The 14,835-nt window shown below is 45.1% G+C and overlaps 1 protein-coding gene across 6 annotated transcripts in view; it reads left to right on the top strand.

The window, feature by feature from the left end:
• Positions 1–14,835, top strand: part of RFTN1 (raftlin, lipid raft linker 1) — a 205,262-nt gene that overhangs the window by 162,338 nt on the left and 28,089 nt on the right. For all 6 annotated transcript variants that reach the window (XM_032267221.1, XM_032267225.1, XM_032267236.1 and 3 more), the window contains exon 7: positions 1,534–1,649. In XM_032267221.1, the coding sequence (XP_032123112.1) occupies positions 1,534–1,649 (116 nt within the window). The remainder of the gene's footprint in view (positions 1–1,533; positions 1,650–14,835) is intronic.

Genomic DNA, 14,835 nt, shown 5'->3' with positions numbered 1-14,835 from the left:
GTAGACAGCCACCTTCCTGCTGTGTTCTCATGTGGCTTTTCCTCTTGACACACGCCAGGAGAGGGAGAGAGAGGGCTCTGGTTTCTCCTCCTCTTCTAATAAGGACACAAGTCCTATTGGACTAAGGCCCCATCTCCCTCTACTTAAGTGAGGACTAGAACATCATTTAACCTTAATTACCTTCCTAAAGGCTCTGTCTCCAAATATAGTCACATTGAGGGTTAGGGTTTCAACATATGAATTCTGGGAGGACACCATTCAGTTCATAATATTATGATTGAGCAGTGTTTATAGCATAGAATCTAGGAACCAAGAGAGATTGCCTCTCCATAATCCCATTTTATAGAAAAGAGACCACGCCCTTGAAAGAGTCACATCACCTTTTGTGACAGAGCCTAGCCCCAGACCGCTTGCTTCTAAGTCATTCTTTCCCCAGATCCCTTATCAGAATTAACCTAGGACATTTAGGAGCCATGCACAAAACAAAGGGGCAAAAGATGCTTCCCTTAGTGTATTCTGTAGGGGCAGGGACTCTGTTCTGTATTTCCTTTTTTTTTTTTGAGACGGAGTCTCACTCTGTCACCCAGGCTGCAGTGCAGTGGCACGATCTTGGCTCAGTGCAACCTCCACCTCCCCACTTCAAGCAATTCTGCTTCAGCCTCCCAAGTAGCTGGGATTATAGGCGCACACTGCCACACCCAGCTAACTTTTTGTATTTTAGTAGAGATGGGGTTTCACGGTGTTGCCCAGGCTGGTCTCAAACTCCTGAGCTCAGGCAATCCGCCCACCTCAGCCTCCCAAAGTGCTGGGATCACAGGCATGAGCCACTCGGCCTGACCTGTTCTTTATTTCTTTTTGCCCTCATTGCCTGAGGCAGTTCTCAGTCATGCTATACATTTCATGTATACTTGTCGAATTGTACAGAGCTCAGAACCTGGTACATTGACTACAGCAGTGCCCAGGGAAATATTTCCAGTTGTAAATTATTTAGGAAAATTCCCCCTCCCCCAAATTCCACCTCTTGACAAGAGCTGCCTAAAATGTGGTCTGGACAGAAGCCCGTATCGCATGAACTTCCAAGAATTAACGCATCTAGAATGTGTCTGACAAACTCAGATCTGGTGTGTTATATCTCTTCCCTTAAAAAAAAAAAAAAAAACCTTCTCACCTAAATATAGTTTCCTTCTAAAAACTGTCTCTAATGACTGTGTTTTACCCTGGGTAAGTTCTCCCCAGTGCATCCTGATGCTGGAGCATGAAAAGGAAGGTAAAGGCGTGAAATCAAATGGTGATTGCTAACAATGAAATTTGGGCTCATAAAATCAAGGATATTATTCAAAACTGTGAGGTAAATTAGCCTCATTCATTCTGATAGGGCTGGATAGACTCTATGGCTGCGTGTGCCTTCGTTAATTAACATGCTGAAAAGATGTTCTGATTGGGATTATTAATGAATGCAGTAGAAATGTTTACTGCTTAGAAGACTTCTGCCACGGACGGTTTACAAACCCCCGCCTCTTTCTTTTTCCACAGATTCCTTACAGGGCTTGACAGATGGAGTATTCATCTTTGAAGCTGTTTCCAATGAAGATAGCAAAACCATACAGGGCTACGATGCTATTGTGGTTGAACAATGGACAGTCCTGGAAGTAAGTGTGGGGTTGGCAGCCCTGCTTCTTTTGTTTAGACAGCAGTTGTTTTGTCCGCCTGTTCAATCTGTCTGTGGGGCTGTTGCTCAGCTGTGGCTTTCTTCTGAGAGGGAGTTGACCTGATAGGTTCCAGAAGGACCCCCTTAGTCCTTTCATTCCCCTCTTTTCCCAACCCCAGGTAGGCGTGGGCCCCGCGCTTCCCTCTCTGCTGGAAAAACACATTGCAGGTGCCTCCCTGGCCATTTGGTGGACAGACAGTTATCTTTCATTAATTTGCATGTAACTGACAACTCGAAGTGATATAAATGAGGCCACATAGTTTGTGGCTTCTCTAATAATCAGAGCAGCATTGTTACCGGAGCCAGACCCTGTGGATCACTCTGCCAGCTATCCTCAGAGTTATGCACGTGAGCCCACTTAATCGTCACAATAAGCCTTTTAAGTAAATACTGTTATTGCCTGTTTTATAGATGAGGAAACTGAGGCACACAGAGGTTAGGTCCCTGGTCCAAGATTATACATTAAGTGCTGAAGAATGTATTTGAGAAATGTTGACTCATGAGGCCACCAAATTGCTGTGGGCAGGGGAGTTCCTCAAACCATGTTCCACTGGGACTTTGGAGGAGCTAATTGACTTCTAAGATTCACTAGTGTGTACCCATAAGGCATTGCTCAAACTACGGAAGCATGGACTTTAGTCTCTTGTATACACAGTGTCTGGGTTATAAAGGGAGAAGCTATTTGGACATAGAGAACTGATCACTTAGTGTTTGTTTGTTTGTTTGTTTGAGATGGAGGCTCGCTCTTGTTGCCTAGGCTGGAGTGCAGTGATGCATTCTTGGCTCATTGCAACCTCTGCCTTCTGGGTTCAAGCGATTCTCCTGCCGCGGCCTCCAGAGTAACTAGGACTACAGGCACCTGCCACCACGCCAGCTAATTTTTGTATTTTTAGTAAAGACAGGCTTTTACCATGTTGGCCAGGCTGGTCTCAAGCTCCTGACCTCAAGTGATCTGCCTGCCTTGGCCTCTCAAAGTGCTGGGATTACAGGCATGAGCTATTGCACCTGGACATGGACATAGAGAACTGATTTCTGAATGCCTTGGAAGAACACAGGATTGCCATTGCTGTGAGGCCCTCTGCCAAGCCGGGCTCTCCAGGGCAAGGGAAGACAGACATAGATACACCTCTTCATGAGGAGTGTGGGGTGCTGGGACCCTCTAGATAGCCGCTCGAGGCAGTCCCTTGCCTAGTTATTGTGGTGGAGATGGGGTAGGGGGTTGAGCTGGATGCCCCCTGGGATACTGTTACTCAGCTTTGGAGCTGCAATGGTTCCCAGCACGGGTGAAGTGAGGAGCAAGGCTGTTGGGGGCGTGCTGTGTCTAAACAGGGATGGGAAGTAACTGCTTGCAAATGTGATAGCAATGGAGTACCCAGATGAACTGGAATCGTCACAAGCAGGAGTTGGAAAATCACAGCATCCAGCGCTGGTTAGCATAGAGGCAAGAAGTCCTGAGGGAGGGAACCAGGGGATGACCTGGTGTGAGATCAGCTCCACCAGTTACTCCTGTGTGACCCTGGTGCCCATGGTGTCTCTCGCGTCCAGGCTCCTAACTAGAAATGCGATGCAGAGAAAGTAAGGCTCAGTCCAAGATGCCGAGCAAGCGTGGGCAGGTCCTGTCACCTCTCAGGACCCTGTCCTTTCTCAACTATAAGCTGGGCAGGTCACGCAGCCCACCATGTGTGGTGGAGTGAAGGCTCCAGGTGGTGGTGAAATATGAAATGCCAGGAGTTGAGGATCTTAAGGACTGAGCAGCCAGCATTCAGTTTGCTCTGTAACATTTGGCTGTAACAGTAGTGATGCATGGCTGCACCCAAAACATGTGCCTGTGCCGAGTGATTGGCAGGCCATGGGGACGTGTGTAAAATTCCTGCTGTCTGTATATTAAAATGGCTGTTAAGGGAGGGCTCTGTGGTTCCTCAGAAAAGATGACTTGATGGCAGTGATCCAAAATCAGCTATAAAATGGTTCTTAAAAATCAGTGTGACTCCAGGACCAGTAGCATCAGCATCATGTGGGAAGCTTTTAGAAATGAAGACTCCTGGGCCCCACCCCAGATCTGCTGAACCCCCTGGGGGTGGGGCCCGGCATTCTGCATTTTAGCAAGACCTGCAGGAGGTTGTGAGGCTCACTCCATTTTAAGAACCAGGGTACAGATGCCACTGTCACCAGGTGTCTCTGGTCTTGTGTGATCGAATGACATGAGTGAAGGGAAAAGCACCCCAGTGACTTGTCTTTCTTCAGCCTTTGAAGCTAATTGTGATCTTGATGTGTAACTGAAGTGAATGGATACCATACAAAGTGTTTGTGGGGGAAGGCAGGGTTAAAACTAAAATAAGGACACAGCTCTCTTTTTAATTCAAAAAAATGTCAATTTTATGGGTTAAGAAGTTAGTACAGGAAAGATGAACATTGATTCAGAAACTTTTCCTCAATATGCAGATTGGTTTCCGGTAGGTTTGTCAGTTTTATTTATTTCTCAGATGTTTAAACACTTTTCCTCCTGACCTCTTATTTTTATGCTGCAATCTATTTGATGATGCTTGTGGAGCCCTCCGCATTTCAGGAATGCTGCCTTGGCTTTTCCCCAGGAATCTTTTTGGGAAAAAGTGGGTTTTAAAGACCTGTGACAGGCCCAGTGGTATGCGCCATCTCAGCCAGTTCTGTGTATCTGTTTCCAACTTCTCGTTCAGTAAAAGTAGATTGGTAGTTTGAAACTGTCCATGGTGGAAGTATTTACACCATGGGAACTGGCAAACTCTAGAAATTGGGTTTTCTTTCACCTAGAGAGCCAGTTGTAAGCATTTACTAGCATACACTGGATGGGCCATTGTCTTACTACGTTTCACATTATAATATAATGGTGTAGCTAGTATCTAGTTAGGCAGAAACAAATTTTTCTTAATTTTCATGAGCATGATGACAGTGAATTGATGGTTTTGATGTTGTTCACCAAGTTTCCCTGTATGAGTCATCAAACTTGCTGTTTCCTTTGGTGATTCTGGAGCATCCTCAAATTTCATGTAGTTGACGCTGACTCTTGCTCCCTTTAGTAGCATGAGCTTCTGCTGTGGCTTGAACGTTTGTTGTCCTCCAGAATTCATGTTGGAATTGTACCCCACAAGATGGTGGATTTGAAAGGTGGGACCCCAGGAATGATGAGGCTGGGAAGGCTCTGCCCTCATAGATGGGATGAATGTCCTTAGAAAAGAGGCTGCAGACACTGCCTCCCCTTTTTGGCCTTCCACCTTGCACCATGCAGGGACACCTACCTGGCACCATCTATGAGGAATGGGCCTTTGCCAGACACTGAACCTATTGGTCAGTGTCAAGATGCCTGATCTTGGACTTGCCAGCCTCCAGAAATGTGAGAAATAAATTTCTATTGTTTATAAATTACCCAGCCTGTGGTATATTATTACAGCAGTAGGAATCCACTGAGACAGAAATTGGTACTGAGAAGTGGGGCTGTTGCTGGAACAAATACGTGAAAGCGTGGAAATGACTTTGGAACTGGGTAATGGGTAGACACTGGAAGAGTTTGGAGATACATGTTAGAAAGAGCCTAGATTGCTGTGAATGGATTGTTAAGGTGATTCTGTTGAGGGCTCAGAAGAAGAGGAGAGCTGTAGAGAGAGCCTCAGAGTTCTCAGAAATTATCTAAGTAGTCATGATCAGCATGTTGGTAGAAATACAGACAGTAAAGGCCGTTCTAATGAGGTCTTAGACGGAAATGAGGAACGAGGTACTGGAACCTGGAGGAAAGGCCATCCTTGTTATAAAGTGGCAGAGAACTTGGCTGAATTGTGTTCATGTCCTAGTGCTTTGTGGAAGGCAGAACCAAAGAGGGATGAACTAGGATATTTGGTGGAAGAAATCTCTAAGCCAAGTGTTCAGGGTGCAGTGTAGCTGCTCTTGGCTGCTGACAGTAAAATGCAGGAAGAGAGAAACAAACTGAAAATGGAGTTTATAATCAAAAGGGAAGCAGAACTTAAAGATTTGGAAAAATTTCAGCCTGGCTTTGTTGTCAAGAATGAAAAAGTGTATTCAGGAGAGAAAACCAAGGTTGGCCAAGCTACTGTTTGATAGGGAGATTGGTGCTGGTGGAAGGAGGCTGTGTTCTATTCACCAAGACAGCGAAAGACAGACCTGAAGGCATTTCTGAGATCCTCAAGGCTGCCACTCCCATCAGAGGCCTGGAATGCCAACACCTGGGGGACAGAACTGTGTCAAAAGAGGTGACTTGGGCATCCTCCGTACCTTCAGCCTCACTGCCAGTGCTGTTCAGTGCTCTCAAGATTCTGCTCCATGCATTGAGGCTAACACAGCTTCTGAGATTGACATCTTCTGAGAGCAGATGGAGGAGAGATCTTGTGGCAAGACTGCACTCCTTGGTTTATGGGTTTCTCTTCCTCTTTGCAGCTGGTGGAAGCAACCTTCAAGAGTCAGCTCTTAGGTCACCTCCTGCAGGGTGAAAGACCCCTCCTCTGTGTTCTCGTAACTCTGGGCATGAGCGTGTCACAGCTCCTGTTGTAATCTATCATTGTTACTTATTTGTCCTTTCTGGTTCAGCTTTTTGGTTCAGCCCAACGTAGACTAGTGTTTCTCAAAACTGAGCTTGTATCAGAATCACCTGGAGAGCTTTTTAAAACACATGTATCCAGGCTTTACTCCTAGTTTCCTATGCAATAGGAGTCTTAGTCTGCTTGGGCTACCATAACAAAATACCATACTAGATGGATTAGACAACAGAAATTTATTTCCTGTCAGTTCTGGAGGCTGAAAAGTCCAAGATCAAGGTTCTGGGAGGGTTTGGTTTCTGGTGAGGGGTCTCCTCCTGGCTTGCAGATGGCTTCCTTCTCATTGTAGCCTCACATGGCCTTGCCTCTGAGCATGCAAATGTCGGGTGGGGGGGCTCTCTGGTGTCTCTTCTTAGAAGGACACTAATTCTGTTGGATCAGGGCCCCACCCTTGTGACTTCATTTAACTTTAATTACTTCTGTAGAGGCTCCATCTCCAAATACAGCCACACTAGTGCCTAGAGCCTCAACGTCTGCATTTTGGGAGGATATAAAACATTAAGTGTATAACAGTGGCTCTATCTCTGAGATGGGGCCCAAGAATTTGCATTTCTAAAATATTTTCAAGTGAGCTGATGCTGCTGGTGTGGGAACCCCACCTTGAGAATCCCTGTCTTAGAGGCACTAAATATAGATAGCTCTGTTACCAGCACAGCCCAGCAATGTCCAGTCCAGGATATGTTCACCCACAGCTCAGCTCTTCGAAGAGGCTCCATCAGACCCTGACTCTTGCTCACAGCTCTCTCCTCTCCTGCCTGCCCCTCTCTAAGGCTGGGGGTATTTTTCCAGCTCTCATGCCTTCTACCCTCGAGACCCAGCTACTTCTTTTCCCCACCCTTTTGGCCTCTGGGAAAGATTTTTCCTTTTTAAGCCCTGAGCAGGTCCCTTTTGGCTTCTGGTTGACCCTGAATTTCTGGTAACCACTGTCCTCCCAGGCAGGCCTGTAATCCCTAGAGCTCTAACCACAAAACATCCCTGACCAGCTCCTTCTCATGTCTCACAGTGGGAACTGGTCTGTCCCTTTCCTGCCTCTTGACTCCCCCTGTGCTGATTCTCCAGCTCTGTGTAGATGTGCCATTCCAATTCCACCCTGTCTCACTGGCTTCCTTCTCTCTGCACGTGCATTGTGCATGTGCACACACATATGCACACATAAAAACATAGTGTGTGGACGGTGTAGCATGTTGGCAAAAGAATGTAGATTCCAGAGTCTGGCCTGAGTGTGCATCCTGCCTCTCTAATTCCCAGCTGAGTGATGGAGTATGTGAAAAGTAAACCGCCCCCGGCACTGTTTTTCTATTTTCAGTTGTATAAATGGGGATACTGGTAGCAACCTCTCAAAGCTGATGAGAATTAAAAGAGACTATATTAAAAAGTTGTGAATGTAGAACCTAGCACATAGTAGGCCCTCATTACATACTGTTTTCTGTGTCAGTCGCCTGGTGTCATTGGTGAGACCGATCCTCCCCGCATTGTCTTCGTCTTACGCTAAAAGCACCGAGGAGGTTGGGCTAGGGAACCTGTAGAGTCAAATGCAAATAATTGCATTTTGATGAGTTGGAAACCTACAGCCTAAAATTAAAGGCAGTTGTAAGGTAAATGTCTATCCATAGGGCATTTGTAACAGGTATTTGTTTACTTTCTTTGAGTTTACAGTCTAGTGTGTGAGCAGAAAGGGTAATTCTCGGAAAGGAAAGCAAAAAACTACATAGGTGAATAGGTAAAGAACAAAATACAGAGACCCTCTTCTTCCCTCTGAATCTGTGTCTCTTTGAGCCTGACACCCATCAGACCTTACAGACACCACCACGTGCTGCTTGAGCCATAGAGCTTTTTCCATGTTTATCCCTCTTCCTGGAATATATTCTAGAACATCAGTGCTTACTATGAAATTTGGTGCCAGAATTGAACATAAGAGAGTAGAAAAAGCATTTATAGCTGATGCAGTTGGTATGATGGCTGGTGGGTTAATTGAAAAAGTCAAAGAGACCCAAAGAAAATCAGATTCCTATCTTACATTTTATTTTAATGTAAAGTATGTAAATACATGTCATTTGCCAATCTTTTTTAGTGTCTGCTCAAGTAAAGTTCTACTTCATCTTTCTCAGGTAAACCACACCCAAAGTGTGCTATCTACAATGTCCAGTGTCAGTTTCTTTAAAGTATCAATGGAATCTGACTGCAGAATCCTTCTGTTTTCATTTTTTTCTAGTCTTTCTAGTGCCTCCGCCCTACTCCCACACATACCTAATTCAACCACAGTTGTTACCTTTTAGTGATTGTTCTTTGTGGAGTCTCTTCAAGGAATTCAACTTAGTTTTTTGAGAAACAACTTTTTTTTGCACTTATAGTTTATATGCTTTTAAATCATTTAAATTAAGACATGTAATTAGGATCATGGGTCTAACTTACATGAACACATACAGCTCACCCTTGCCATGCTCAGTTGGTGAGGTCAGAAGGGCATGAGCATCCTAGAAAGCAGCTGTTACCTGCAAAGACTTGAGTTCTGTCAAGGTGGACTTGGACTTCTGTGAGTAGAGCTGCAGGTAGAATGACTTGGGGGCATTGTAACAGCCTCTGTAACCCCGCACTTTGTCATGAGGCTCTGGAGTCAGCTTTTCTCCACTCTCTGCCTGCATATTCAGTCTTTTGTTGAACTGACTCCCATTTTATCTCATACTGGAAATTGCTTCTGCCCATTTCCCCAGCCTGTCAAGACATTTCTGATCATATTTATATCATTCTTCATTCTGGGGATCTTCCAGCCTTGGCTTCCCTGAAGGTTTCACATGTATGGTGGCTCCTGACTGGTCTCAATGGCAAACAGCCTGGATCAAGGACACAGTCCTTGGCGCACTGCAGGAATCTCTCCTCCAGTGCCTTATGCCAACCCAAACCATTCTGCAGTGGATTCTGTTGTTCCACCCTTCATTCCTCCATTGTATTTACATGAAAGCCTTGATGGGATGCTTTTCTGTAACTGAAACCTACTCTGGCCTATAACCCTGTCCCATAATCCTGTGTAAGAACACAGTAGGTCTCGCTTGTTCTTCATGAACTTCTGCAGGTTTCTGGGGCTCAAGCTTTTGTTTTCAAAGGCTTCCAACCATCTTTTTAAGAATCCACTCTAGGATTTGCCAGGGAGTAACATCAATTTCTATGGTTTCTAGAATTCACAAGGGAGCCAATATTTGTTCTTTTTAAACCATCTGGCTTTTTTTTTTTTTCATTGCCAGTTTCTCCAAGATAATTATTTTGGTTCTGAGATCATAGTCTTTAGTGCCAAAGAGAGCAGTTCTCTGCCTTTTTCCTGTGATAGGGATGATTTTCCTGTGAATAATCACTCCCATGAAGGGACCAGGAATCAACACCTAAACGCCTCCCAGGCCGCATCTCCATCCTTTCCCACCCCAATGCAAATCATAGCACAGGTGAGTAACGAGGTCAGAACAGCCTCAGATCTGTTTTAGCAGCTCTCTCTCTCGGTACTTTGACTTTCATTAAATTTTTGTGTGCCACTCACCTTGACAGTTACACACCTGTGTACAGAATAGTACTATGGATGACTGCCTTTTCCTTAAAAAAATGTAGTTCATCTCAGCTTGAGCTCATTTAAAATTTTCAAGTTTGCTTTGGAGGGCAAATTGCCAACATCTGTTAACAATCTGAAATGCCCACCCCCATCCATGACTCAGCAATTTCATACTTCATGTCCCTCTCTTCTAAAGAAACAAATGCTTGTGTTCACAAGAAGGCATGGAGAAGGATATTATCTCAGCATTATTTGTAATGTCAAAAAAGGTAACAGTGTTCATGTCCATCAGTAGGGAAATGGTTAAACAAAGAATAATACATTCTTATTATAGATGAGGTCATTCTGTACAAGCTGACATGGAAGGGATTACAGGAAACGTTAAGCGAGAAAACTAAGTTGCAGAATGATCCTGTAATGGTTCATTTTATGTCAACTTCACTGGGCTATGGTACTCAGTTACTTGATCAAACACCAATCTAGATGTTGCTATGAAAGTATTTGTAGATGTGATTAACATTCAACTCAGTAGAAGCGTATACCCTTTATAATGTGAGCAGACCTCATCCAATCAGTTGAAGGCCTTAAGAAAAAAGACTGAGGTCCCCGAAGAGGAAGGAATTCAGCATCCACACTCAAAACTGCAACACTCACTCCTGCTGGAATTTCTAGCCTACTGGGCTACCCCGCAAACTTTGAACTTCACATCCTCCACAGCCATGTAAGCCAGTTCCTCAAAATAAATCTTTCTAGATGCAAGATAACCTACTGATTCTCTTTCTCGGGAGAATCCTGATGAATACAGATGCAAATACTGTGATGCCATTAATGGGGAGAAAACTTCACAATCTCTTAGACTTTAGCCGTATTTATCTCCTTATAGACAAGAAAGTAAACTAGGAGTTGAATAATTCCACTTTTATTATCTTGAACATATTCTTTTCTTGTGCAGCTTCTTGCTTTGAGCATGATTTTAAATGGGGTGTGTATACATGAGCACATATGCACATACGTAGTTCGCATATCTCATCTCATTCCAGGGTTAGGCGCATATGTGTATACCTCACGCCAGCTGCACAGCCCAGCTCATTCCAGGCTCAGTCTTCCTCCTTTTGGGTTTACCTCACTTTTGTCACCATCCCTGGAGGCTCAGGTACCCCCTCTGTCCTTGTACATTCAAACTCATCCTTCTCCACAGCCACAGCGGTTTTCCTTAGTTGCCTCCAACTTGTATTTTAGGGTGACATGTCCACCTGGAGCCAGTGTCTCTGTGAGTATTTCTTGCCATGGGGACATATTAAACTTTCCCCTGAACTTTTGAAATAATTTTTCCTCGTTTCTGGAGGGGATCTCTAGTGCTTTCCTGCTGATTAGAACTACACAGAGAAAAGCTTCGTTTGTACAGTTTGTGTTCCCCAGATAAGCCATTTCCCTTCCCATAATGATGGGGAAAAGATTACCTTTAGAAATAGTGATCCCCAAAAGCCACAATCTGATTATTGAGTCCTGACTTGTGATCTGAAGCTTCGACCCTGTGCTCGGATAGTGGAGCCTAAGATGGCTGTCTGTCCCTCTTATCTTTTTTAGCCAGAATTTTCCCCCTGCCTCCTCCTTGGCAGTAGCCACTTGGCCTGGGGGTTCTGAAATGTGTGTGGATTGTGGCAGTGGCAGGATGCAGAGATGATGCCCCAATGGGGCAGGTGGGCTAGACTTACTCCATGGAAGATTACATAAGAATGAAAACCATTTGAGATGGTGGAGATTAGAGGTTCCATAGCAGAACTCTCAGGGAACTGGGAAACTCCATAGGGTCAAAGAGAGTGACTGCTCCTTGATGCCCAGGAACAAGGATGCAAAGGGGCATTTGCTGAGGCTCCACACATCAAGGAGCCTGGGGAAGAAGACATCCTACAAAAGAAGTGGCTAGGTCCTTCTGCCACTTCCTGTGCGAAGTGACAGGAGCAGAGGCCAGGTGGAAGAGAAGGCACATCTATTAATTTTTTTTTCACAATTAGAACACATAATGGATAATGTCAGTGATCTACTGGATGCCTGGGCTCCCTTTCACCACTGTACAAAGCTCCAACAGGCAGCACCTGTGCCTCTTAGCAGAGCCCTGCTCCTGAGCTTCTGGAGCCTGCCCTGCTTTAGGCAACAAGAGCCACAAGTGCCCCTGGGGTGGTCCTTGTCAATGAGACACCTGGAATTGCCACAGTCACACTGTGATGAGGATCATGAGGAGGGTGGGTGTATGAAAGCCCTGCTCCCTGGCGTCAGATGGGGACAACTCTGAGCATAACTCACCCCTCAGAGCTCCCCTCGGGATCAGACTAAGCCACTGGTCACGGGATGTTCTTAAAATTGTGTCCTTATTGGGCTGCTTCCACTTTGTTGTCCGACTTCCCCTGCTCCCTCACTGGTAGCACTTCCTTAATAAGTTACTTGCACATGAATGCTTGTCTTAGGGTCTGCTTCTGGGGAACCTGGCCTAAGACAGAGCATGTGTAAAAAAAATTCCATTCAGAAATATTAGGTTGCAAATTGATATAAAAGTTATTGGAAGTTTTATAATAATTTTTTAAAAAATGCTTACAGTGCAGATGTGTATCTAGTAAAGACTGCATCTTCCTCTCACCTCTTATCCTCACTTCCCTAGTTCCCCTTTCCCAGAGAAAGCTTCTTCCAGAGAGGAGGTGGTGTGCACAGAGAGGTGGGTGCGCATCTGTCTAACAGAGGGGCAGAGGGAAATTTTTTACACATAGAGGTGAAGGCAGAGTAAAGTTGAAAATGCTTTGAAGATTGGAGTAATGAGGCCGCAAGCCAAGGAATGCCAGCAGCCACTAGTGCCAGAAAAAAACAATGAGTGGATTGTTTGGAGGCTTAGCCTCCAAGAGGGGTGTGGGCCTGTTAAAACCTTGATTTTTGACCCAGTGATACTGATTTTGAACTTCTGGCTTCCAGAACTGTGAGAAATTTCTATTGTTGTAAGCCACCAATTTTGTGGTCATTTGGTATAGCCAACCTAAGATGGATATCACATGCATGGACATGTCTCCAGGGTCACCCTGTAGGGTGTCCTTGACAGTGAGCTTGCATGTGAAGAGTCTGGGGAAGACTGTGGTTGAGGCAAGGGCCTGGACTTCTTGCAGTGGGTTGAAGGGAGCCATGGTGGTATTTTCCTCAGAGAGCTGTGCATTTTGACAATTGGCCCTGGAGAAAGGGCCAGAATGGGGGCAAGGCCAATAGAAACCCAGGGAAATAGAATGAGGGTGGTGGTCATGGGTATCAGTTGGGTTGCTTTCCACTGTTCATAGCAGAAAATCCCACTAAAAGGGGCTTAAGCTCATCTCATCTTACTGAGCAGGAAGTCTCGAACAAAGTGGGGAGGTGGCAGAGACAGCTTTTTCAATGGCTTAAAGATGCCACCGGGGACCCAGGTGCTGCCATCTTTCTGCACTCGTCCTCAGCCTGTCTGCAGGCCTCTCATGATCCTCCTCACTGTGTGGCTGTGGCAATTCCAGGTGTCTCATGCAAATGTGATAACAAGGGTGAAAAACAGGGGCAGTTTTTCTTGCCACAGGTCCCTTTTTATTAGCAAGTAAAACCTTTCCCAGAAACCCCCAACAGAGATTCATTCCCTCAGGTCTCATTGGCCAGGGCTGAGTCACAGACCCATGCCACTTGTCAAGAGTCATGGCTGTCCAGGCCTGGGGAGTGTCAGTGAGGAAGGAGCCTGGGCAATCGAGGGGCTGTCGGCTTTGGCACCCGACAGAATTTGCCACTGAGGGCAACTAGCAAGGCAAGGATGCTCCTTATTTTCAAGAAGACTGGACTTGTTGACAGTTTGGATAATTAGATGGCAAAAAGAAGTATTTGACCTTTAATCTCTATCTGCACTTTTTTCTTCTATAAACTCAATTGTGCTATTTTCTCAGACATCCATATTTTACTTCATATACAAAATTTAGTGATATAAGTAAGTTATATCTTTTAAAAAATTTATCCAACAAATAAATACTGAGTTCCTACTGTGTGTCAGCCACTGTGAGAGCATGATGAATGGATGGAATTCAGGCAGGAAGGATTGATTCCATTTAGTCAAGGGAAGGAGTGCAGTCATTAAAAATGAATGCCCACCCCTGGCCTTTCCACATTCATCAATAATTCCTCTTCATTGTCAAGCTTCCTGAGGGGTGCTGGAAGGCCCTAAATCACAGGAACCTTTTAAATCTGATGAGGGGAGAGGCAAGTATGCTGCTCTGGTGAAGATGATGGGGCAAAATGGATTTAGATTCTTGCTGCAGAGGAAGAGGGGATGAAACAAATGATCATGTTTTCAAAATCCTGTGACAAATGCGGTTTAAAATATTCAGTATATGTCACATAATGACAAGAAAGAAGTGTATTAGGGTTCTCCAGTAAAACAGGAGATTGCGCGTGTGTACGTGCACACACACACACACACATACACACACACACACACAGGTTTATTATGTTTTGGCTCACGTGATTATGGAGGCTGAGGAGTCCCACAGTCTGGTGTCTGCAGGCTGAAGACCCAGGAAAGCCGGTGGTGTAGTTCGCAGACCTGAGAACTGGCCGCTGATTGTATAGATTCCAGTCCAGGTCCCAAGTCGTGAGAACCAGGAGCAACAAGGGCAGAAGATGGACCCTCCTGTTCAATCAGTCAGGCAGAGTTAATTCAGCCTTCCTCTGCACTTTTGTTCTGTTCAGGTCCTCAATGACTGGATGATGTTCATTCACACTGGGGAGGGACATCTAGTCTACTCAGTTGACCAATTCAAATGCTAATCTCTTCCAGAAACACCCTCACAACATGCCCAGAAATGATGTTTAGGCATCCTCTGGCAAGTTAAGGGCTCAAGGCGACAACAAGGGCTGTATCTTTAGGTTTTCTCAATGTGTTTGAGATAAAAGGGTGGAAGATAATTCTGTAAGAGCCTTACACACACACACACACACACACACACACACACACACACACACACACA

This window comes from Sapajus apella, unplaced genomic scaffold, assembly GCF_009761245.1.
Source record: "Sapajus apella isolate SASKATOON/1434 unplaced genomic scaffold, GSC_monkey_1.0 scaffold4, whole genome shotgun sequence".
In the NCBI taxonomy this organism is placed as follows: domain Eukaryota; kingdom Metazoa; phylum Chordata; class Mammalia; order Primates; family Cebidae; genus Sapajus; species Sapajus apella.
This window is presented reverse-complemented; position numbering and strand designations above follow the sequence as displayed.